The sequence below is a fragment of the Acartia tonsa genome, chromosome 14, assembly GCF_053477335.1.
Source record: "Acartia tonsa isolate MP-2025a chromosome 14, ASM5347733v1, whole genome shotgun sequence".
NCBI lineage: Eukaryota > Metazoa > Arthropoda > Copepoda > Calanoida > Acartiidae > Acartia > Acartia tonsa.
The window spans coordinates 11,868,642-11,894,767 of record NC_137273.1 but is presented as its reverse complement, the minus strand read 5'-3'; the positions used below and the strand labels follow the sequence as shown (position 1 = coordinate 11,894,767).

The window sequence follows — 26,126 nt, the reverse complement described above, 5'->3', positions numbered from 1 at the left end:
ATGGACAACAAGGTTTTCAAAATAATAGAATCCTCATTTCTGTCCCTGCTGAGAATAAGTAATTTTATGACAGGACCCCGCAGGGTCATACAACTGATCTTGGCTGTTTGCACTGCTGTCAAATCCCTCGGGGACCACCTGATAATTAAACAGTTTAAGAAGTAGAAAATTATTTGCGAATGTAAAATAAGAAAATCAAATAATTCAATTTACAATCTGTGCAATCCCCCCCCACATTTTCTTTTAGTTTTTTTTTCACCAAGGAGGGGAGAAAATGACAAAAAAATATCAGTTCTCTTAATTTTACCACCCCCCCCCCCCCCCCAACCACATAATTATTATTTTTTTTCTCTCCCCTTAGCAGGGTCAAATTTGCAGAATATGCACCCCTGCTTTAATTTCGGTGACACCATAAAATAAACTATAGTAGGTAAACAAATGGCCAGCTTATTTTGGTACTTAAGACTTCAGTTAAGTATAAAAAACACAGAACAAAAAAATAAATGTTAATTATTTAATATACGAAATATATTTATTTAAATATACATAGAAACTATTTTTCAAAAACAATTAAACAATTCACCAGCCGATGTCTTATATATGAAAATAAAATATCCTAAAACCATCCCATGCCCTATGTGGAGCTTGCCTAAATTAAGTAGTTGTTGAGATCCTAAGCTTCAGTCAATCTTCTTTTGCTACTTTATATACTAGATTATATAAGGTTACCTTGCACAAAATTATCAATCTTGATGTTCCCTCCTTGCAATGGTACTTTCCAACAAAATTAGTTTCTTTACTTCCCATAAGACCACCGTCACATATATTGTACTCAACAGTGATGTCATTTTTAGTGTTGAATGATCTTTTAGTAACACTTTTCACACATAACACCTGCAGACCAATTAAAAAACAGATCTTTTTTCATGATATGGAACAGATTTTCGAAAAGGTCAACAATCAACAGTTTGTAGAATCTTTATTTCTTAAGTTGAGCCAGGTATCTAAATGGATAAATTGACGTACAACCAATTACGATACACAAAATTAGCCCTTTTGTAGAATACAATTTAGAGGTTGAAACGTTTGGACAATCAACTTACTGAACCAACCAATGAAATTTAAGATAAGTCCCCAAAGGTGAAAGGTTAGCGAATAAAAAAAAAACATTTATCATTAGACTTTGGGGACTAGTGTGATAAACAGGCAAATATCCCCTCCCTATCTAAAACTAAAAGATCTATTTATTTTCCTGTGGTATTTTGAATAACAAATCAATGTTACATGGTCGTAGTGTATTTTTTAACCTATAAGCATCTAAAGCCTGTCTTTTCAGTGCCTTTTTATCCAATTTTTCATTTTCTCCTTGCTGGTCCATTTTCACGCTATTCAATCAAATATTTGTGTTTTTTTTAATTATCTGAAACAAAGATAACAATTTTTATAGAAGCGAAGCAGAACTAACCAACAAAGGACTTTAAATTTTAACATTAACATATAATAAATATTTTAAAGTTAGTAAAAGATAAAATTTCTTTTCCAGTATGTCTTCGAGACAGATTAATAATATCCGGTGGATTAGAACCGGTTCTCAGCCATACTGAAAAATCATGAATAGCATAGTAATACAGAATTTTCCACAAATATTAGAACAAAAAACATAAATTCAATACCCCCAGGGGCCAGGCTAACAAAACTCGTTTTAATCTCATAATTTTTCATTTTAATTTCTACGGAAAGTTGTCTATAGTACGATACGATAAATAAATATTTTTTTTTGTCCAAAGTCATAAAACGGTTCGACTTGTTTACATTTGTATTGAGGAGCAAACAGTACGACGGACGCAATAAAAGACCCAATTGTTAGGTAGCTACGCTAATAACAAAATAAACAACAAAATTTACAAAGAATAATAAACTAATTACTGTAACATTAAAAGGTACTTGATCAGTTAGATTTTACATAAAACAATATTGACCATGAACACATAATCCTTCTCAGTAAAAGCCCTAAATAAAAAAAGATATTTTTGGTAACAAAAAATAATCCGTAAATGAAAGTAATAGGGTGTTTGTCCGACTGTATGTACCGATTGATATAGCTAACCGCTTAAGATTTCCCAAAACAGTTACAACGATAATATTGATGTTAACTTAATTTTTTTTTGTCTATAGTTCTTTTCAATAAAAAAAAAACACACATTTAGTGAATAAAATCGTTCTACTACTGTTTTTAAGCCTTAAAACTCACACATTTACGGAACTTTAACACAACCTACCTCCACCTTATTTAAAAATTAATAATATACCTCATTTTTTGTTCTGTTTAGTTCAGCTTCTGCATTTTCTATTGCTTTCAGCTCCTAAAAGTAATTTGATTAACAGATGTTTTTTTATAAAACAACGTATTTTTTAATTTAGCCCACTTAACGCTGACTGAAATTAATCATTATTATATTATTTTCTTTAAGGGAGTTTTTATCAGTTTATAAGATTATAAGATTTGTTTTTATTTTTTAAATATTAATGAATTGAATATGAATATAGATAGACCAATTGCCAAGGTTATTGTTTGACAAAAAAATAACAGTGAATGAATAATCTTTGCAACAAAAATGAGATAAAAATACATATAGCTTTCTCTTTCAGTTACGGACAGATGTTCAAATATTGTAAGTTTAAAAAGAGCGTCATTTTTTGCAATATTCCGTAAAATTGAGTGCAAGCTTCCAGTCAAATGCGCAAGGTCCAAGTGATCTTAATTATGCTTCATGGAATAATGCGAAAAAAAATGACGCTCTTTGTCACTAACCTCCAAAAGCTTCTTTTTCCTTAACACAACCTCCATCATTTTAATCTCCAGATCTCTGGCTATCCGTCGTTTCTCCAACGTTTTATCAATATCAATGTCTCCATTCGCATTTCTAGAAATGGAGAAAAAGTTGAGCCTTTCCAACAATCAGAAAAAAAAAGAAAATTATGCCCAGAAGAAATGTTGCAAAACATTACATGAAACCAATCTCTGCAAAGATTGACGCTTTCATTCTTTATGCTATTAATCTGGTTTGCCAAAAATTAAGAAAGAGTGCTTAATAAAGTCCTATCAGTAAATTATGTAATTATACCTTATAATATCCTCCTCTAAAACATCTTTTTCAGATGTGAATGGTTTTGGTATCTGAGGCTTATCACTTTGATTTGGTAACTGTGACGTAGTAGGTCGTCTTTCATACATGCTTTCTTCTCTATATCTATCAGCTGGATTTTGTGATTTGATATTCTCAGGATTTCTATTGTTGAATGCATTATTTAAATTATTCTGATAATTATTAGGTACGCTGTAGTCCTGTACTCCACTAAATAAAAAGATACGGATCACGCAAAGAAAACAGGTTTCGACGTATTTTCACCGTAGCTCTTTTTAGATTATTTAAGGTTAGATTAGATAAATGATAATGCTTGCTCCGCAGGTTTTGAGCCCCAGCAGGGGCAGGAAAGAGAAGAAAAGCTATTGTGAAAATACGACGAAACCCTTAACTTCGTTTTCTTTTCATGATCTAAATATACATAAGAACTCTGATAAAAACAACCGATACAGTTCTCCTTTACAGTGAAACTTCTCATTGGTCCTAGGAAAGTTTATAACTATTTGTGGGAAGGGTACCACCACCCTTCCAAGAGAAATCGCCCATAGAAAAAAATTACCCGTCAAATTTTTTTACCTTTTTTTTAAACTACAATTTTAAGTGCAGTGGGTCTACTCAACCCTTTCCCTTTACTCGCTACTAGAGGCCTTTATTTTATAAGAGACATTCCTTCCTATGAAAGATAATAATTTTATTGAAGATTCGCTACTAAGAAATAATCATACCTTTTAAGATTTGTATAGCCTCTACTGTTTTGAATTTCCATATGATTGTTCATGCCCCCGTTTTGATTTCCCATGCCCCCATTGTTGCCCCATTGTCCTAGGCCAAGTCGTGGAGAGGGGTTCAGGGCTAACATAGCTGTTGATGAACCTAAAACAATCAAAAATGAGAAAATAAGATTAAGTTAATTTAAAAAGTATTACAATGATCCCATAAAAACAAAGTTTTCCTGCAGTACTAGTTAAACAAAACAAGAAATATTCTTTGTAAACATTTTATTATTTCTAATTCCTAAGTTAAAGTTAAACCACTGACATTTGCAATTAAGCAGTGCAGTGACTAGTAAAAATTCCAGAAAATGGAATTTTTGTCCATTCTGCATGTCTAGCTCTAGTTAATATAAAAATATTTCAATATTTCCTAAATATGAAACTTATAACTATGAATAATAACAGTTTTATTGCAATAAACACAATCATACCTATTCCAGCAAATTTCTTTTCTGGAACTGGAGTTAAATTTGAGCCTGTGATGAAAGATTGGTTCATGGGTCTTTTATTATTCAAATTTCTTGGATCATTTTGTTGCATGCTATAAGATGGAGTCACATTTGCACTCTAAAAGAAAAAAAAATGTCAAAAAAGTAAACTATCTTAGGAGTACACTGCTTTATTATAAGTACATTACAAATCCTTTTTTTTAGATGACCAGAGGCATACCCATAAATCCTCTCAAACACTGAAAGGCCTACGCTTTCAGATAATAGCGCTGATCAGTAATGCTCTTTTGTTTCGTGAAAGTCAAACAAGCAATAAATGGAAAATATATTTTTTAGTAACGAAAACTTTACAAAGATTCACAATGCCTATCTGTAAATAAGAGGCACACAAAACCTACATATCAGGATGTCGCTTATTTCTCTTGTTTGACTATTTAATGTATTGTATAAACTGATATAATATGAAAATCTTCAATATGTTGCTGCTTTCAGAACAAGCTTTTTATAAACCAGTGAATTAAGTTTTTGTCATATTTATGTAGCAAAATAACAGATTCTTAATTGGAACGTTTTTTCACCTTATCCTAATATCCTATATTTTTTATATTAACTTAGAACATAAAGAGTTAGTATGTTGTGTAGCTACCATTTAAGAGCTTAATGATTAATTTACAGCCTAACTCTGTTTAATTAGAGGACATTATTAAGAAAATCCCCAACAACTAATGAACCAAGTTTTCTTACCTGACCATTTGGTTCTTCAGCCTTTTTTCTTTCCATTCTTTTCTGTCTCTGTACTCTTTGCTTGGTAATACCATTGGCCTTTCTCCAAGCACATAAAGCTTTATTTTCTGCATCTTTTTTTTTATTTGCTTCCTGCGAAAATAAAGTTCCTTATTTTGTTAATGAACAACACAAACATAATTTTAAAAAATCAGGACAATTTACACATCTTTAAATCTAATACCATTTACAAATTTAAAAAAACAGTCAGAAAATAATATTCTTACAGATTTTTTAGCATTTATTTTTGCTAATTTGTGTTTCTTAAAAAAACATCAATGTACATAGGCAAAATTTTGGTACAGGGGAGTATGACCAATCTCTCATTACTTTTCTTTTTAAGGGGGGGGGGGGGAAGTTTTGACACATTTGCGTAAACAGGGAGTATAGGCTTTATCTTTGGACTGAGAGGATAGGTTATTAGGGATAAAATCATTCTTATATGATGAATTTTCCCAAGTTTTAAGATTTTTTGGATAGGCCTCCAGGTTCCGGAGCTCCAGGCCTCCAGGTCCTCTCTGTACAGGTAAAAATTAAAAAAATAATTTTTTTTTTGAAGAGTTAGAAGTCAACCTATGAAACAAAATATGCATATTTTTGAATGTTATTCACATATTTGAAGAAAAAAACGCATATTTTGTTTCATAAGTTGACTTCTAACTCTTCAAAAAAAATTTTTTTTTTTTCATTTTTACCTGTACAGAGAGGACCTAGAGGCCTGGAGCTCCGGAACCTGGAGGCCTATCCAAAAAATCTTAAAACTTGGGAAAATTCATCATATAAGAATGATTTTATCCCTAATAACCTATACTCTTAGTCCAAAGATAAAGCCTATACTCCCAAAAAAATGAAAAAAAAAATTTTTTTTTGAAGAGTTAGAAGTCAACTTATGAAACAAAATATGCGTTTTTTTCTTCAAATATGTGAATAACATTCAAAAATATGCATATTTTGTTTCATAGGTTGACTTCTAACTCTTCAAAAAAAAAATTATTTTTTTAATTTTTACCTGTACAGAGAGGACCTGGAGGCCTGGAGCTCCGGAACCTGGAGGCCTATCCAAAAAATCTTAAAACTTGGGAAAATTCATCATATAAGAATGATTTTATCCCTAATAACCTATACTCTTAGTCCAAAGATAAAGCCTATACTCCCTGTTTACGCAAATGTGTCAAAACTTCCCCCCCCCCTTGTTCATTTTACATAAAAAAAAGGAATTTCGCCTGCCTTCTGTAACTGTTTAGCTTTCTCCTCTTTCTGTTTTCTTATTTCTTCTTGTAAGCTGTCTACAACCCCTTCTTGGAAAACATAATTTTTGCCAGCCTTGTAAAAAATAAGTATTTATTGGGAATCAGCATGTGAATGAAAAAAATCTTAAGCTCAAAATGTTAGGTAACTGTAGAATATATTCAAAATTTCTTAAACCAAAAACCTACGATTTTATTTACGTGTGGAATGTGGAGGTGGGGATTATTTAATCTTATACCAATATTTATGACATACAAATAAAATTATGCGAATTATGGTCTGGAAGAGAAAAAACTGTGTTTGTGTGTCTGTCTCTACCAAAGGAACCTGCTAACTACAAAACCGATAAGGTTCTCTTTTACAGGATAGTTTCTCTTAGGTCCTGGGAAGGTCTATAACTATTTTGGGGTAAGGTTACTTTACTACCACCCAAATCTCACTTAGAAAAAATTATCCCCATAATACATATTTTTACTTTCTCTTTTTAAATATATAAAATAAAATAAAAATTGGGTAGTCGATTTACAGGCTTCTAGGCACGTAGGCGCTAGTAAACAAAATCAGGGGTGTATATTCTACATGGGATCCCCTGCTCAGGGGGGGGGGGGGGGATAAAAAATAAGTGGTTGGAGGGAAAAAAAATGTAAAAATTAAGAAAACTGAAAACATTTTTTCAATTTCCTCCCCCTCCTTGGTGAAAAAACCAAAAAAAATGTGTGGTAGGAGGGATAAAATAAATAAAATATAGAGTTCTTTAAATATTTTTCCACTTTCCCCCCTTCTTGGTGAGAAAAAACTAGGGGGGAAAAAAATAAGAAAATTTGTAGCAGGGGAAAAAAATAAATCTTGTGCAGAATATACACCCCTGAACAAAATACAGAATTATCATACCAATTTCCTGGCTTTCTCCTGCTGTTGCATTTTCTCAAATTCTTGCTGTTCTTTTCTCTTGGCTTCTTTATATTCCTCTCTTTGTTTGTGTAAATTCTCATCAACTTTCATCCTATACACTCCACTTAAGCAACATGAAGAATCAGGGGTGTATATTTTCAAATTTGTGAAAATAATAAAAAATATGTACAAGGGGGCATAATATGAAAAAAAAAGAGTTCTGAAATATTTTCCATTTTATCCCCTTCCTTGCTGGAAAAAACTAGGAGGGAAAAAAATAAAAAAAATTTGTAGCCGGGGAAAATAAATAAATCTTGTGCAGAATATACACCCCTGTGAAGAATTGTTTTCAAATAGAATTGTATACAAGGATGATAACATTTATACATAAACGAGAAGTATGAACTAAAAAAAAATTGTATATACACTTTGAAGCGAAAAAATAACCGTAAAGATTTCGCATGGTTTTAGGCTATTTAAGAGCATCTAAGCAAGTTTTAGGTATTCCCCCCCCCCAAAAAAAAAAAATTCTTACCTAGCTTGAGTTTTTTCCTCTTTTTTGGCCTTAGCCAGGGCTTGCTTAACTTCCGGGGTAGAACATGCATAGGGATCATGCATCAACTTTTCTTCTTTTAGTTTCCTTTTCTCTTCTGTTTGCTTTTGGATCAATTGAGATCTTTGTATTCTTGCCTAATAGTTAAATTTTGAAAAAATACTTATGGTACATATTAGGGTTGGAAATCCGGATCCGGGATCCGCCCAATTTTAGGTAAATTTTGGAATCCGAATCCGGAATCCGTTTTTTGATAGCGGATTCGGATTCTTAATTGGTAGGCTAAAATTGGCGTCTTGAGTTTTTTTCTTTCAACTCCCGCTTTTTGAAGGCAAAGATTATCATCATTATTTATAAAATCTTTTAAAATCTGGTTCGCTTCTCGGAAGTGAATTATAGAGAACACCAAGAACATTAATTTTTAGGATATATGTAGCACTTAATTTAAAAAAAAGCCTTTTAAAATATTGCTAGAATCCAGAATCCGAATCCGGAATCCGCCAAAAATAAGAATCCGCGGGAATCCGCCATTTTTGTTGACGGATTCTTGTAAGAATCCGAATCCGGTCCAAAAATTTGACGGATTGCCATCCCTAGTACATATGGAGTTGTCTAGATTAGTTGAAAAGTAGGGAGGGTGACTTTAAAATACACTAGTAATTATTTGTTGGCTCAAAATCTTATACCTAGTAATTTTATTGAATTTTGATTGGTTGGTTCCAAACATGTAGCTACCAAACTTATAAATCAATAATAAGAATCTACTGAGAGGGTAAATTTGTTTAGCATTATTGGGGATTTATCATAAAACAGTACTTTTTGGAACCAATAAAATTTTGTCATTTAGTGAACCTAAGGCCCATTTGAAAGTTGCTGCTAATGAATTTCAGCCGCCTCTCTATAACAGTCTTGCAAATTATGTTTCCACCATAAATTTTTAAGGAAGTATAGACTGACGGGTAGATTTAGTTGTTGAGTAGCTTCGCTACTAAAGTAAATAACTAACCTCATCTTTTTGCTTCACTTCATTATTTTTCTGTAATTTCTTTAATCTTTCAGCCTTCAGTAATTTATCAAATTCTTCTTTACTAACAAATTTTGGTTCTTTTTCTTTCTAAATTATAGAATTTTCATTACTAGTTTTTTTGTAAGATAAAAGGAGCAATAAATATTAAATCAATCTGCTTTCAAATTCTATTTTTTTTTGAGTAATGGTCAACTTAAAATATTTGCCATTGTTTTTAATCCTCTTGGTTTTAAACCAAGTATCTACTATAACTACCTAACCAACAATTGATAAGAAGACTTTAAAATCTTTAAAAGTTTTCAGTGATTTGAGGGAAAAGCAGAGTTTTAGGCTCTTCTTATATTGATCATGACAACTTGTAGAAAAGCTTTACTAGGTACCAAAAAGCTAAAAAAAAACTCACCCATAATAAAGAAAGAACTTGCGCCATGGAAGAAAAATTAATTCTAAGTGACGGTCTTATAAAGTCTGAGGATTTGACTAAATTGACGTTGCCTAGTGTCTCTCCGGGGTTTAAATATGTTCCTAAAACAAGAATGGATTAGAACTGGTACCAAGCCACATCAAAATCATGTATCGTATCGTATTATAATCAATAAAAATAAAAAAGCATAAAATTATTGGTTACAACAAAACTGGAATTAATCCTTTTTTCATTTTAATATCCGCGGTAAGCTGACTATAATAATATGCGATAAATAACTATTTTTTAACAGAGGAGCTGATAGATTTCTCCTATTCAAGAAATCTTTAATTGGGTTGTTTGCAGGTCGTTAAATATTATGCAAACGCCCCTTTAGATAATTGGTACCAGGCCAATTTGCTATCAATACAACTTTTTAAAAGTTACATTTTCCTGTAAATTACCCGTTATTATAAGACATAAAATTAAAAAAATCTTACCTCCTTGGTTATAGGGGATAACCACTATTCTGATTAAATTTTCATCTTCTACGAAGGGTGAAACTAGATATGTTAAAATTTGGAAACTAAAAAATAACATTTTGATTTTTATGTTTATTTTATTAAATCGAATGGAAGGTTTATATTCTATTTCTAAATGGATGTGTTGCACTAGATTTTCATGTACTCATGTAATATAGTGATACTCGCAGCTGACTAAAATAACAACCATATTTACCCACTCACCTACCCTTATACCGGATGAACGATCGAACTAATAAATGAGGTCCATATTAGCAACTTAAATTGACGACAAAGGGAAAAGTAGGTTGCGGGTAAAATCCGTAAAGGTGTGTGTGTTTAAGGCTTAAAAATAGTAGTAATACGATAATATTTACTAAATATGTGTATTTCTTATTGAAAAGAACTATAGACAAAATTTTTTTTTAAAAAATTTAACATAATTTTTTATTGTGTTTTTAACTTAAAACACACAACCTTTGCGGATTTTACCCAAAACCTACTTTTCACTTTTCCCCGGTCAAATTAACAACGCATTCTTTATCCATTATCCGGTACGAACGTACAAACTGAACCCTAAATGTAGAAATGCTTCGATTTTAAAAATAAATCTCATAAGTACAAAGAGTGAAAAATCAAAATAAGTTTCCTTTTGTGTGTAGAAATTACTTCGAAAATTTCATTTGGTGAAACAGCAACGGGCATTTTGACATTACCTAAATATAAATACATGAAAAACTCCATTAAAATTTCGAAAAAAATAAAGTACTTGTTTTAAACCCTTTTATAAGGAAAATTCATGAAATGTTAATTTAATCATATTTTTATTACTAAGAAAAATAAGGACCAATATTAATAGAAATCAGACTTAAAATGAAAAATAACCTCAATCACATAATCGGATTCTAATTGTATTGTAAAGATATCAATGGTTTCATCCAAAATGTATTCGTATTTAGAATGCTCATGTACTTAAAATGTAAGTAATTAGAACTTATTCCCCGATTCTTATACTAAGGCCCAGTGTTCCGGAGCCGGGAGCAGCAATATTATTGGTGGAGCCGGAGCCGGATCCGTATTTTTCGTTAAAAACGGCTCCGGCTCCGGATTAGCTAAAAATGATTTTTTAAAGTAATATTATAATTTGGCAACGGTCTATTTCCATATAATAAACTGAAAAACTATTGTTACTTAACAAATAGACACACATCCTTCTACTTTTATATAGCTTTAATGAAATAAAAGCAAAATATTTTATATTATTTATTTTATTTTATCAAATTCAATAATGAAAAAAAAATGATATATTAATTTTAAGGTAGGAGCCGGAGCCGCATCAAAATTATACGGCTCCGACACCCTGCTAAGGCCAATTCTGTGGATCTCAATGTATAGTCACGTGATACAGTGTTAAAGAACTCTATTTGAAAATAAGACTTACCTTGTCTTACTAATGTAACTGTTAAACACATCAGACCATTCACAAATACACTTGCTCCCTTAATACAGAAAAAATGTTGTTTTTTTTTGTCACAGAATCTTTCAAAGTACTCCACCAAAAAAACCACCCGCCGAATAAAAAAAAAGTTTACAAAATTGCGAGGAATCTTATCCTAAAAGCGTACTATTAGTCTTAAAAATATCTCTTTTATATAAGCAACATACATCCGTATAAAATAAAACAAAAATAAGTCTTACATTATAAGCTAATTGAAGTCCAATTAACTGATTTGTTTCTTCCTTTTTAACCATTTGTAAGTCAGCCTCAGAAGCATCAGTAAATTCACCTGTTTCAAAGTTTATCTACGTTTTACACAGGGAACGGGATAAGACAATGATGACACACAAAATTATATTACAATTAGTGGTTGAAACGTTTGGACACTCAACTAAATAAACCAACCAATCAAAATTCAATAAAAGTTTACAAGGTTGTTATGCCAAAAGAGGAAAAAAAACGTTATTATAAGACTTTGGGGACTTGTGTAATAAACAACCAAATGACCCCTTCATTCCTGGTTTTATAAGTATCAAAAGAACAGATAAGTACAAAACTAGTGAAGATGATTAGTCATATTATACTAGAAATTTGGGCAGTTTCCCCTCAAAATGCCTCATCGAGTGGGGTTAGGGGACAATGAAAATTAAAATTCTCCCTGTGCTATTTATACAATATCTATATCTAAAATAAGAGGGGGATTTGGGGTTCTGTGCTCGCTTGTCACTTTGAAAATGAATCTTACAAACTATAGTTATAGAGTTGCTTCGCTCTTAACATCGATAAACTTTGCCTAAAAATCCTCCAACATACAACGAATGATAAGTGCCGTCAGCTGCCGCCAAATTTTTTGGATCAAAGGTACTTTTATTATAATCATCTGGCATCGCTTTCACTAGTGTTACAAATTTTTTCCCCCTTCCATAGGTAGTGCCAAAATGTTTGGCAATTCCCTGAAAAGCAGAGATAACTATAAAATGCAAGGATTTGATAAATGTTTTAAAATGATATCAAATCGCGTTGCATTGCTGTAATTTAACAGTAAAAAATAAGGTTTAATATCCAAACAATAGATCTTCTTAAATCGTATTAGGAATCCACATGTAACTTTTTATTAGCAATCCACATGTAACTTCATATTAGGAATCCACATGTAAAATGTTTCATAAGATCCCCACATTAACCATTCCCCCGACCTTTCTCTTATCAAGGGGGGGGGGGGGGAGTTTTGACACATTTGCGTAAACAGGGAGCATAGGCTTTATCTTTGGACTGAGAGGATAGGTTATTAGGGATAAAATCATTCTTATATGATGAATTTTCCCAAGTTTTAAGATTTTTTGGATAGGCCTCCAGGTTCCGGAGCTCCAGGCCTCCAGGTCCTCTCTGTACAGGTAAAAATGAAAAAAAAATTTTTTTTTTAAGAGTTAGAAGTCAACTTATGAAACAAAATTTGCATTTTTTTCTTTAAATATTGATGACCTCTCCATTTGCCCCCCAAATATTATTTAGGATTTAATTTACTTGTTGGTTATACCTTATACCTAAATTTAACGCCTTCCAAAGAAATCTCCTCTGCATTTTTAAGATAAATTGAAAATAAAGCGGGGCAATTTTATGCAGTGCAGTGGTTAACTTTACGGGGCTACCTAGTATCCAATATAACCTAACCTTACCACACCAAAAATTATCCAAAAACAAATATTCAATTATTTTAAAAGTAAGTGGCAAGGCGGTTTTTTGGCACTTTAAGGAGAACCACCCATTGTCTATACTATGTCAAAATAGTTATCATTTTATAGTTATCTTATTTGCCTGGAAGTGAAACCCCTCCTTATTGATAGTGTATCTACAGGCTGCAGCTTCCATGTCAGTCCGATTATTCCATACAAAGAAAACCTTCCCAGAAATAATTAAGATATTCAAAATATGACCATCTTGTATAAACCCAAGTCATTATCGTACATGAGAAAAGATCCGCTCGTCGTCTTGGTAGGTTTCGGTTTTTTGAGCGAGTCTTACAGCGTCATAATAAAAATTTTACCCATATATAGAATTAACCGGATCTCTGTCCGTTTCTACAAAATAAAACGAAAAATAGGAGATGGTCGACTTCCCCTATCCCCTAAAAAAATTCAACTTTTTCTTTTAAATCTAAAATTGGATTGTCGAAATCAACCTCCCCCCCCCTCTCAAGTTTACGTAGAGGCCTCTAGGGGCGTAGTCGTTAGTTTAAAACAAAATAGTATCAATATCTCAATTAATTCCTGGGGTATTTTAAAAATCGGGACTGCTTTACCATCAAAGAAATCACAGGTCAAAACCAAATGTTTTCTCTTGTTACCATCACTAATGCTGCCATTATCAGCTTGATCACTACCAGCGTTATCAGCCAGATTTCCAGACATTTTATTTTCCAATTTCAGATTGCGGACTTTCCCAAATTATTCTTTCATTCTTTTTTTTCTAAAAACATCAGCTTTTAAATGCTAGAAACAATACATGAGTCATAATCAAATTAACAAACAAAATATAATGACATAAATAACAAAATTTTAGTTTAGAGAAATGACTTTAATATGAATTATTCTACATATTTTGGTTACCAACTATTGCCATAATTATTATAGCCTCTTAAATTAGTATAACCATCATTTCCATAATTATTATAGCTATTATTATAGTTGTTATAGCCACTGTCATGGGTGTTAAAGCTATTTCCTTGATTCCGACCTCCTCTGCTAAATCCATCCCCTCCATGGTTGTTGTATCCTCCCCTACCAAAACCTGGCCCTCCGCCTTGGTAGGTATAATTATCAAATCCTATTGGCTTGCTCTTTCTATCAAACCTTCCGAACCCAGGATCTAAATAAAGTTATTTTTTAGTATAAGCTTCTTATATAAAAGTAACAGGATCTGTTCGTCTGTCTGTCTGAACCGAAGGATCCTTCAAAGCTCTGAACCGATATGGTTCTCCTTTTCTATGTAGCTTCTCATAGGTCTGGGAGGGTTTACAACTATTTAAGAGGAGGGTATCACAACCCTCCCAAGAGAAAAAATAACCTCCCACAAAAAATATTTTTTCTTCAAATTTTATTTCTAAAACTAAAAAAAGCTTACTGTTAGGGCCTCCAAAGCCTTTCATACCATAACCACTGTCTCGATTAGGATCATACTTTTTCCCTAAAGATATAACATTACTGTTATAAACGTAGATTTCTGGTAAACTTAATATTTTCCAGATTTGTTGTAACTTCTACAAGTAATTAATATATAATGTGCTAGTGCAACTTTTCAAACTACATATTTTCAACCAGGGGCTGCTTTCAGTCAATAAGGGGCGTCGTAGCTCAGTGGTAACGCACTGAGTTACGGTGATGAGAGTTCGAGTTCTAGTCCCCATGTGGCAACTCGAATTTCTCAGTTGAATACATTCATGCAACTTCCCCTGGTTGTGTAAGAAGGGTATTATTGGGTAAGTTTGGATACTTAATAGTCAAGTACATAATATCAGTACTACCCTTATCCCAAGCTCCTCTGCGGAGAGCGTCATTCATTACGGTGACTTAATTTGGGACACCTGCCATACTCGGCGAGGGTGAGGTAATAATGAGTAGCTCTCATGAGATAGCGGGTCAAGTCATAATGTGCTTGAACGTGGAGCTTGATAGCCCTAGTGGCTATACAAAAGTGTATCAGCCTACTCCATGACTACTTAGGTCCAAACCCTAAGAAACTATGGCTAATCAATCAATCAATTCAGCCAATTAATTTCATTTGAAATTGCCGAAAATAAAAAAAAAGGGGGAGGGGGGGGGGGTGGTGACTCGTGCCACGACATACCAGCAATTTCATTTTGGGTGCTACTCCCTTAGTTTTAGAGATAATTGGGTGATTTCTTTTGGACTGGGTCACTAATTACCCCAAGTTTTGGTATCTTTCAAAAAAAACGGCGGCGGGTCCACCGCTCCCACCGTTCGCCTCCATTTTCCGCCGCCGCAAAAAAAAATTTTTATTGCATTTCTCGCCGAATTAGGCAATTTGGAATCATTTGAGACCGTTATTTTTTTCAAAAATATTTCCCCTTATAACCAACCCTGATAAACGAGAATTTGAAAAAAATGACTAAGTCCCCCCGCAGGGTTGGTTATAAGGGGAAAAATTTTTGAAAAAAATAACATGATCTCAAATGATTCCAAATTGCCTAATTCGGTGAGAAATGCAATAAAAAAAATTTTTTTTGGCGGCGGCGGAAAATGGCGGCGAACGGCGGGAGCGGCGGACTCGCCGCCGTTTTTTTTGAAAGATACCAAAACTTGGGGTAATTAGTGACCCAGCCCAAAAGATTTCACCCAATTATCTCTAAAACTAAGGGAGTAGCACCCAAAATAAAATTGCTGGTATGTCGTGGCACGAGTCACCACATTCCCCCCCCCCTCCCTTTTGTTGGCGTAAAACCTATTTTTAGATGTAACTGAAGGGAAGTGGGTAAGATGGAGGGGTGGGAGGAGGAGAACAAAGGGAAGGAAGTTGTGGTGAAATTTTCACTTAGAATTGTTTGTCAGAATCACATTCCCTTTTCCCTGACAATCAATATGACACGGTTGTCATGTATGGGTCAACTCTTACCTGGATGTTGGAAGCCGCCCCGTCCAAACTGAGGCTCAACACTTCTGTACAATTCAGATAACTCTGGTGTGACGTCATCCCACGGCATACGGGTGGAGGTACTGCGGGGCTGTTTACCCGATGGTCCGTGCGAATGATCATTTGACCGGAAACGCTTATTGCCCCCTCCAACTCCATGCGGTCTTGAAGAAAATCGGTCTGGTCTGTAATCGCCTCTCTATATGTAAAAATTATATCTAATTAATAAATAAACTTTTCCAAGATTTATAGGAAATTCCACATGATTAAATAACCTATGCTTTTTTAAATAAAAAAAGAAACAGAATAAAAAAAATTACTAAAAACTTCAAACGATAAGATAAAGTCACACACTGACACTTAGGGGCATAAGAATTCTATTCTTCCATAGAAAAATAAAAAACAAATTTTTAATTAAAATAATTCAAAATTCAACAAAATACACTTATAGACACAAAAGACATCACAGCTACTGGAGTTAGAGCATTGGAATTTGGCCTGGCGTTGTTTGAATAAAACACAAATAAACGAAATTTCACCTGTCGCCCACTTTCTTTTCCACGTCGCTGCTTCTTCTCCTTGTTAAACTGAATCATCTTAATCTTATGCTGCTCGTCCCTCTGCTTGACCAGGGCCTGGGCCTCCTCGCTCACCAGCACCTCCTCTGCACGCTCCTTGGTCAGGAACTTTGGAGGATCAGGATTCTGAAATTTTTAACATCAAAATAGATAATAGTTTTCTATTTAATGAAAGCTTACTACTTTGTATTCCTAACAACTTTGTCGTCACAAATCGAGGGGGGGGGCTCTTTCTTAATTCGAATGTAAAACATACAACCCTAGTTACAAAGTTAAAAACTTACCCAGATAGTTGAGATAATTGTGGACATATTAACACTCAATGCTCTAGCACAGAAAACGTCTCTGGGATTTAAAATAACAACATGGCCAAGTAGTTCTCCATTCTTTAACTCTATAGAATAGTGTGATGATTTAATATTCATGTAAGTTATGTTAATGCACAATCTTAAAGCAGTTTTTTTGAACCATACAATTTACTTATTTTAGTTTAAATAACAGGGGTGTATATTATACATGGGATCCCCTGCTCAGGGGGGGGGGGGGTTATAAAAAATAAGTGGTTGGAGGGAGAAAAATGTAAAAGTTAAGAAAACTGAAAACATTTTTTCCATTTCCCCCCCTCTCCTTGGTGAAAAAAACTTTAAAAATGTGTGGTAGGAGGGATAAAATGAATAAAATATAGAGTTCTTTAAATATTTTTCCATTTCCCCCCTACTTGGTGAGAAAAAACTAGGGGGGGAAGAAAAATAAAAAAATTTGTAGCAGGGGAAAAAAATAAATCTTGTGCAGAATATACACCCCTGTTAAATAATGGACTTTAGGGGGACCTTTTGGTTCAAGTGACAAGAAAGGTTTTAGAGGGGGACAATTCAAGACAAATTACCCATCCTGTAGAGCTACGCAATTAAAAACAAACTATAATTAAAAAATCATCACATTCCTATGCCAGCTTCAGTAGTTTGGATAACGATTAGCCTTACACAGTTATCATCTTCTGGGAAAGGTGAACAGGGTCCTGTGAAACAGACAAGGTTATCATGTTCTGCCTGTACCATGTAGAACAGGTCTGGGTTTCCAGGTACAGGTACGGAAGGGTTGTCTTTTTCTGCAAATGAAGCTTTAATGCAAGTTAATCCTTCTACTTTAAATCCATCAGGTCCCTTAAAAAAAATTAAAAATAACGATGGCGTTTTTGGAGACGTACCGAACAGGTTTAACATTAAAGAACAGTAATATTTACTAAAAATGTAGGTACCTGAAAAACTAGACTTAATCTTTCTCTATCTGGATTTTTCCAAGGAAAAGATCTGGTTCCTTTATTGAAGCCATCTTTCTTTCCGTTTTCAGTTTCATTATCTTCGTTCTCATTCTTATTTGTTTCTACATTGTCTTCATGTTTACTGTCTTCACCCTTTTCATTTTCTTCCCTATTTTCCTCATTGTCTTTTTTATCCCCCTCTTCATGAGAATCGTCCTCAGTGATTTCTTCATAATTTCCAATCACTGCTTCTCTCTCAATTTCTGGACATTTACCTTCAGGAGATGCTAAATTGTATGGGTCAAACGTCTCAGGATCAAAGTCCACGGGCTTTATTTTACAGAAGAAATACATACTTCTCACTGGTTGCTTACTCGTAAAAATCTTTGTCTCTCCTTGACCAGTGAATCCTTTAAAATTTTGGTGTTTATACAACATTCATAGGATCATAGTTTTTGAGAAGATCATTTTGATACAATTTCAAATGAAAATTAGTAATTAGGTAGGTATGTTTTAAGTCGAGCCTCCACTTTCTCTTGGGACGGTGAATTTTTCCTCCCAAAAATAGTTATAGACTAATACAAGGCCTAAAAGTTATTGTTAGGGAGAAACATATCGGTTCTGCAATTAGGGAGAACTTAAGCTACAGAAAGACAGACATCCAGGTACTTTTATATAAGGATTAATTGTAAACATTGTAGTATAAACACCTGGGCATTCATTGATATCATATTTAAGAGCAGCAGCATCATAGTTACAAACTCGAGCTATCACAGTTAATACCTATAACAACAACCATTAAATATTTCGAATTTAGCAATCTTTGTTCAGGTGTCATGAAGATTTAACAAAGCCAACATATTAATACCAATCGATCAATCTGTACAAAGTCAAACCATAGAGTAAACAAGTTAAGAATAGTAAAGGGAAATAGTAAAAAGCCTCAGAAATATGTATCATGTAGGATTAATCATGGAGTATACCAGTTTTAGAAGTCAGGCTCTCATTATATGTAAATCAGGGTTGTCATATCGGGCGGGCGGTTTTGGGCTGCCCTTTATCGGATCCTTTTGGGCAGATTTGGGCACCCCCCAAATCTGCTCATCTGGGGGGTAAGATAAAGGAGAGGGGGCGTTCCTATTTTTTGGGTGATATTAACTATTATATAATTAGTAAGCTTTTTTTTGTATCTAGAGAAGAATTTCGCTAACCGCTGAACCGATATGGTTCTCCTTTCCAGTGAAGCTTTTAAAGGTTCTGAAATGGTTTTAGGCTGTTTTATTTCTAATGATAAGTCTTTATATGATTTTAGGCTATTTTATATCCTTTTTATATACTTTTTAAGACATTTGCCCAAAAAATGTAAATAGAATTTAGAAATCTTAACCAATTAATAACAATCTGTATATTGGCTTACTCGTTTTTAATAACTAGTTTTCAACTAAATATTATTAGAAGTTTCTAGCCTATAAAGAGTTAGCTTGAAAATAAATAGAATAAGTGTCATATAAAGTATTTTGTTAAGAAAGTAAATGAATTGATATACATATTTTAAATGGACATATGTACTTTCTGGGTTGGTACGCTTTCTAAATAGTGCTAAACTAACGAAGAATCAGGCAAAGTTTAAAATTTAAAGGGATATTCTAACATGCCTAAATTAAAAATAAAAGAGCTATCCGTTACGGACATAAAGTCCGACTTTAAATGTATAAACTTTGCTTTTAAAAACCTGGGTAACAGAATGAAAACTTACCTGGGGTATTTTAAAAACCTTGGTAGCTGAATGAAAACTTACCTGGGGTATTTTAAAGCAGACTCCAGCATGTCTATTCAAAGTGCCAATGGCACCCTTTCTATTCTTAGGTCCTGGCAGGTGGATCTGGTTGATCCTGCGCCGCGCCGTTCTCCCAGATCTGTGCATAGGAATAAACCTAAAATATTTTTAAGTACATTTACGATTTTAAAATTAGCAAAAATTAAAATTTGGTCTTTTTAGGAAGAATTAGAAAATAGTTTTCCTTGTTTATCTGTTGTAATTTCTAATTACAACCTAACCCCCTGACCTATACATATTGGGTCACTTAAAAGGCCTTTAAATTCTTTTTAAAAAGTAGCAGGATGTTTAAGTGTACCGAAGGTCAGGGGTGTATATTCTACATGGGATCCCCTGCTCAGGGGGGGGGAAAAAAAATAAAAAATAAGTGGTTGGAGGGAAAAAAATGAAAAAATTAAGAAAACTGAAAACATTTTTTCCATTTCCCCCCCTCCTTGGTGAAAAAAACTTTTAAAAATGTGTGGTAGGAGGGATAAAATAAATAAATCATAGAGTTCTTTAAATATTTTTCCATTTTCCCCCTACTTGGTGAGAAAAAACTAGGGGGGGAAGAAAAATAAAAAATTTTGTAGCAGGGGAAAAAAAATAAATCTTGTGCAGAATATACACCCCTGCCGAAGGTTCTTGCTAACCGCTGAACCCATAACTATCAAATATAGACAGATTACCATACCTGCCCTCTTTCTCATTCCAAACAGTTTTAGGAGGCTGTTCCATCTCTTTCACTTCCTTAACATTATTTTCATTTTTGGTCTCATTTTTCTCAACATCATCTTTTACATTTTCTTCATTTTTTTCAGCTAATTCATTATTTTCTATAGATTCCTCCATTTTGTTCTATTTGAATGAATCTGAAAAAAATATAAAAATATGTAAGCATGAACTAAAAAATATATTTTAACACTATATAAAATCTATGTATGTTAGTGTTGGTTTGACAAGAGATTTCAAATATCAATGATTTAATAAGCGCGTAGCAATTTCATTATATCACAAACATTCAGTCTTCATTATTGTTAACACAGTTGAGTATTCTGTAACAAAAATTTAAAAAAACTAAAATTTTCTACCTCAACTTTCGAATAAATGTATATCAATTAGGTTAAACTAATAAGAATCCCATTACAAGCACTTAAATATTTTCTTTAATTACGTCATGGCAACTTAAATATAACTATAAAAAAAACTTTTTTTTTCAGGGGGTAATTTCTCTTATTAGGAATGAGTTGTCTTCAAAATAGTTACAAATCTTCCAAAGACCTAAAATTATGAATATTTACTGTTAAGGAGAACCATATCGGTCCAGCAGTTATCAAGATCTTATGGTAGACAAGACAAACATCATATAACTTTTACATGAAGATAAAAACAAATTTCTGCGCATATCCCAAAACTAATTTTAAGTTTGCCCGACCAATTTTTCTAGTTTTCGGCAATAAAAATTATAATGAATTGCGGTTTCACGACTCCTGTTTAAATATCTAAAATTTACGTTTTAATTTACCTTTTATAATTTTTTAAGCAGTTTGGTTAGATTTCATAACACTTTGTTTTGAGGTATTTTCAATTGCAATTGTTTTCTGGCCATTTTTGTTTCTTTCTCCATTCTTTGATGACATAGCCTGTTGGGGGGATAAGATTCTTTGGCGGCTCTACTACTTGTGGGGTTTCCTTGTATAGAAAAAAATAACAAACTAAAAAATACGGATAACCTACAATTTATTTTCATGAAATTTGCAGGGGTGTATATTCTGCACAAGATTTATTTTTTTCCCCTGCTACAAATTTTTTATTTTTTCCCCCCTAGTTTTTTCTTACCAAGTAGGGGGGAAAATGGAAAAATATTTAAAGAACTCTATATTTTATTTATTATATCCCTCCTACCACTCATTTTTTTAGTTTTTTTCACCAAGGAAAGGAGAGAAATAGAAAAAATGTTTTCAGTTTTCTTAATTTTTACATTTTTTTTCCCTCCAACCACTTATTTTTAATTCCAACCCCCCACCCCCCCCCCCCTGAGCAGGGGATCCCATGTAGAATATACACCCCTGGAAATTTGTCATCAGCAATTCAGCAATCAGATCCCATGAAACTTTAATATAAACTAGCGGCTTCGCCCCTAGCCTCTAGGGGCTTTGCCCCAAGAGGTGAAAAAAATTATGGCGAAAATCGTAAAGGACCATGGAAATCTCCTTCAAAAAAAAAAAAAAAAAAAAATGGGGGGGGGGATTTTTTGGTTTTTTGGGGGGTTGGGGGTGTCCCACCCCCCAAGAAAATAGCTTAAAACCACCACAGGACCAATAGGTAGATACCCTGAAGAGTAGAATCCGATCGGTTCAGTGGTTACCGAGATCTTAAGGGACAGACAGACAGACGGACAGACGGACAGACAGACATCGTTCTACTTTGTATTATAGATAAATAATGTTGAATTGTGCCTGTTTTTGGGCCAAAGCATTTCCCTAATAGTATCTTAATTTTACTACTCTATTCTAAGTAAGTTTAAGGTTAATCAAACCATTTCAGAAACAGACGGATTCGCAAAATTTAATCTTTCTGCAACATTGTAATATATTTTATCCATTGATTTTCTAAAAACAAAAAAAAGTTTTACCTTCACTATTTCTTCATTTTTGAGCCCTTTAGGTTTCACCATTGCAATTTTACTTTTTTGAAAAGACAACAAGAAATTTCTTTCATATACCAACATCTCAGGAGTGGATTTTGAAGGATTTTCATCACCTTTACGGCTTCGTTTCAAAACAACTTCTTTGTTTTTAGCCATTCTTTTAAGACATCTTACTAAGTATTTGGTGGCATTTTTCTTTTCTTTGGCAACCGCTCTTTTTTCTTTTTTTACAGCCTTTCTGTAATCATCCTTTTCTTCCTTTGTGTAAGTGTCCCAATCAGGCGGTTTTGGAGATTCAAGTGTACGTTTATCATTTATTATTTCATCTATGGTGGTTTTGTCCAGAAAATGAGGGGATTCAGAGTTCTGAAACAACATCTATTTAAAACTTTTAAGAACGCAAAAATATAATACCAAACTGAACTTACTTTCATACTTATTAAAGCTCGGCACACAGGGACTAAAATTGAGGTTTTTACAAATTAAAAATAAAGATTCTTTAAAGAAGGATGGTGGATTCTGGTGGTCAAATAATACGTTTGAGTGAAAACACTATACGTTTTTAAGTCATTCTACCAACCTTCCACCCTTATTTTGTTAGAATAAATGATTTAGATGTAAAAAATATAATTACAATATAATACAGATTTACAATGCTAAATACTAACCCAAACAGAAGAAATGAGCTTGGTAGACTCTTCATTTCTTTTGCTGTAAGATCCTGACTGAACCAAACTTGCTGTGGCTATTACTTCTCCATTCATCAGTTCTTTTGGTGCATGTTTGAATTGTAAATAGGTACTTAAAAACCCTAATTGCTACAGTGTATCAAAATTCCACAGGTGAATTATACAACTGAAAGGGGATGATGCACGAATGAGAGCAAGTGATTCTAAGCACCTTCCAGCAATGAATCAGAATATTTTTTTGGTGAATATACTAGGGTTTTGTTTAATATCGTTAAAATTAAAAAATGAAGTAAAAAATAAAGTAAAAATAACACGCCAAAACATAATCAAATGCTGTAAATTATAAAATAACACTAATAAAACTGTTAAAAATATTACAAGGTACCATCCCTTTTTATAAATTAACAATTTTCCTTTAAAAACTTTACTTTTAAGTCGTAGCAGTTTGAACTTAACAAAACATTTGATGATATTTCGTCAAAAAATATCAAAAATTTTTAACTTATGTTTTTTTTTAAAATCCGCAATTAAGCTATTCAAACATTCCTGCTCCAGTCTCAAGGGTTGGTATGACAATCAGCCTCACACAATCATTATCCTCGGGGAACGGCGAGACAAAGTTTGTGAAAATAAAGAGGCCACTGTGCTCACATTTCACGCTGTAGAATTGGTCAGGGGAACCAAATACTTTTCTGTTATGATCATCTGATCGTCATAAGAGGAGTTAAATTTATGTAAATTCTTTCTTTGAAGTTCTACAGACTATATCATGAACGTAGATAAACGCAGAAAATAATGTTATTTTATTAGGATAAGAGACAATTTCCCCCAAGTGCATAGACGAGCACAGAAAAACATCCCCCCCCCTCTCTCTCTCTTTATTTTGTAATAAATTTTAAATCTATAATAAAAGGCTACAAAGGTATAGGCTTAGCAGGGTTAGGGCTCCAACAGGGGCTTTTCTGTCCTGACTATTTGACTATTTTAGGTTCCAAATCAATAGTTGTCCAGTATACACTGTCTATAAATATTAGGGATGGCAATCCGGATCCGGTATCCACCCAATTTTTGGGCTAATTTTGAAATCCGAATCCAGAATCCAATTTTTAATAGCGGATTCCGGATTCTTAATTGGTAGGCTAAAATTAAGAATCCGGAATCCGCAATTTTTTTGACTGATTCTTTTGAGAATCCGGAATCCGAATCCGGCCCAAAAAATTGACGGATTGACATCACTATAAAATATATTAAATAACTCCTTCCTTTATTTGCAAATTCTGCTGTAATGCAAGTTATCATTCCAACTTTAAAGTTATCTCTGCCCTAAAATATGGATTATTATATTGCCAATTGAGAAAAATCAATTTAGAATAAGACAGGTGAATAAAAGATAGATTAATTTTATCTTCCATCCAGAGGCGTGAAGAAAGGGGTGTATCCATCCCAGGGGAAAATTTAAAGGGTTTCCAACTTCTACAACCCCCTTGACAACTCTCTACACCCCCCCCCCCTTGAAGCTTATTATTTTGACACCCCCTTAAGCCAAAATTTTTAAACCCCTCTACACGCCAGTGCTTCCACAGAATCCATTCAATAAGCGAGATTTAATTTAAAAAAAAAATTTGTCTGTAAGTGTCAAAAAAACGTTACCTACCTTAAACACAAGCTTAAATTCAGTGTCATCCCAGATGGAAGATTGTTGCTCAACATTACTCTCAACCTCTTCCTCACTTAACTCGGTAAAAAATCCAACAGTCCAACCCTTTTCCCAAACTGGATAAGACCCTAGAATATTTCAAATGATCAATGAGCTACTTAGAATTGTGGTTTAGTGTGAACAACAGGGGTGAATATTCTGCACAGAATTAATTTTTTTCCCCTGCTGCAAATTTCTTTATTTTTTTCCCCTCCTAGTTTTTTCCAGCAAGGAAGGGGATAAAATGGAAAAATATTTTCAGAATTCTTTATTTTATTCATATTATGCCCCCTCCCACATATTTTTAAAAATATTTTTCGCCAAAGAGGGGAGAAAAATAGAAAGAATGCTTTCAGTCCTCTTAATTTTTACACTTCCCCCCACCCCAACCACATATTTTTTATTTTTTACCCCCTCCCCCCCCCCCCTTAGCATGGTCAAATTTGCAGAATATACACCCCTGGGATCAAAATAAAGTTTTTTAAGGTTTTTATTATCTAATATAAAAAAAAATATATTTTGCCTCTAACTTCATCAAAAGTAACTCAAATTTATTAGGAATTATTCATTCTATAGGCCATGATTCAGAAATTTATTTAACTTAAAATTAGTTATTTTGAATCATTGGTTATATTAAATTGTTTTGAGGTGGTACAAAAGGGAAGTGGGTAGGAAAAGAAGAAACAATGGTCGCAGGGATAGAACTTCTTTTACTTTCCCTCCCAATTTCAAACCATTGTAACTGGGAATCGTTATTCTTCGTAATTGTGCCAAGAGTAACTTATGTACTGGCAGATTAATCTTGTCACTTGTAGAGAAGCTTTGCTAACTATTATTACCGTCACAATTCGCTAAATTGTAGCCAAATGTCGGTGGGTCAAAAAATCCAGGGATCACTTTGACAAAACACCAGTTTTCAAGCTTCATGGCAGATCTATGATCATGAAAAACTTTTAGAATACAGAACGAATAGGTATGTTGATATGAATAAGGAAATATTTTCTAAAAATCTATTTTAATTAGGGTTGAATAAGAAACATTAACATAACAAAAATTAGAATAATGTAGCCACGAAAACATTAGTTGAACACTGTTAAATTGAAAGTATATCAAAACTGAATTATATTTAAAAAGTATAGAGAGATAGTTCACATTAATAAAATTAATGCTCCTTAAAAAGACAAAATAGGTCAAATTACCCCTTATACAAAGTTTTCCATGCCTAGTCTTTACACTGGTTACTCCTTGTCCGAGAAATCCATTAAAATTGATTTCATAACGAAGATTTTTGATGTTAGGATTCACATATCTTGCATTTAGACATAATACCTGTTGACAAAGAATTTAAATAAAACAGCAATATATTACAAGCGCAGTATTATTTATGGTTGCTCAAAATTAAATGGTATAGGCTCAGTAGGGGAATTTCATTTGAGAACTATTTTGCCTCAGACTTTCTCTATTTCTCAATATTACATTTTACAGAACTTACATCAG

The 26,126-nt window shown here is 33.2% G+C and overlaps 2 protein-coding genes across 7 annotated transcripts in view; both read right to left on the bottom strand.

Annotated features, from left to right (window-relative positions):
- LOC145305740 (uncharacterized) overlaps nt 1-26,126 on the bottom strand; it is a 60,181-nt gene that overhangs the window by 32,915 nt on the left and 1,140 nt on the right. For 2 of the 5 annotated variants that reach the window (XR_013874697.1, XM_080147511.1), the window contains exons 2-3: nt 730-894; nt 48-138 (exon numbers count right to left, since the gene is read on the bottom strand). Coding sequence is in view for 2 of the 5 variants with exons in the window: in XM_080147511.1 (XP_080003637.1) it covers nt 48-138; nt 730-894 (256 nt within the window). In the remaining 3 variants the exon portion in view is untranslated. Of the gene's footprint in view, nt 1-47; nt 139-729; nt 895-13,845; nt 14,158-14,412; nt 14,476-15,921; nt 16,139-16,478; nt 16,644-16,801; nt 16,916-17,464; nt 17,681-17,775; nt 18,189-18,488; nt 18,562-19,576; nt 19,713-20,288; nt 20,650-21,119; nt 21,287-22,229; nt 22,623-22,912; nt 23,016-23,481; nt 23,641-24,197; nt 24,257-24,587; nt 24,719-25,468; nt 25,564-25,851; nt 25,959-26,126 lie in introns of those variants that run through there. The other 3 variants (XM_080147512.1, XR_013874698.1, XR_013874699.1) reach the window with 3 other exon arrangements.
- On the bottom strand, nt 1,881-13,767 carry LOC145305743 (uncharacterized). Of its 2 annotated transcripts, none has more exons than XM_080147515.1 (19): nt 13,562-13,767; nt 13,108-13,193; nt 12,086-12,245; nt 11,493-11,581; nt 11,236-11,293; nt 10,446-10,510; nt 9,774-9,861; nt 9,274-9,395; nt 8,850-8,957; nt 7,826-7,980; nt 7,291-7,414; nt 6,379-6,474; nt 5,113-5,244; nt 4,351-4,486; nt 3,872-4,019; nt 3,126-3,356; nt 2,813-2,924; nt 2,310-2,363; nt 1,881-2,010 (listed from the first exon to the last, which is right to left on the bottom strand). In XM_080147515.1, the coding sequence occupies exons 1-19, from the start codon at nt 13,698-13,700 to the stop codon at nt 1,999-2,001; spliced, it is 2,115 nt and encodes a 704-aa protein (XP_080003641.1). In that variant the 5' UTR covers nt 13,701-13,767; the 3' UTR covers nt 1,881-1,998. The 2 variants fall into 2 exon arrangements, with proteins under 2 accessions (XP_080003641.1, XP_080003642.1); XM_080147516.1 differs by having other exon boundaries at nt 7,291-7,402.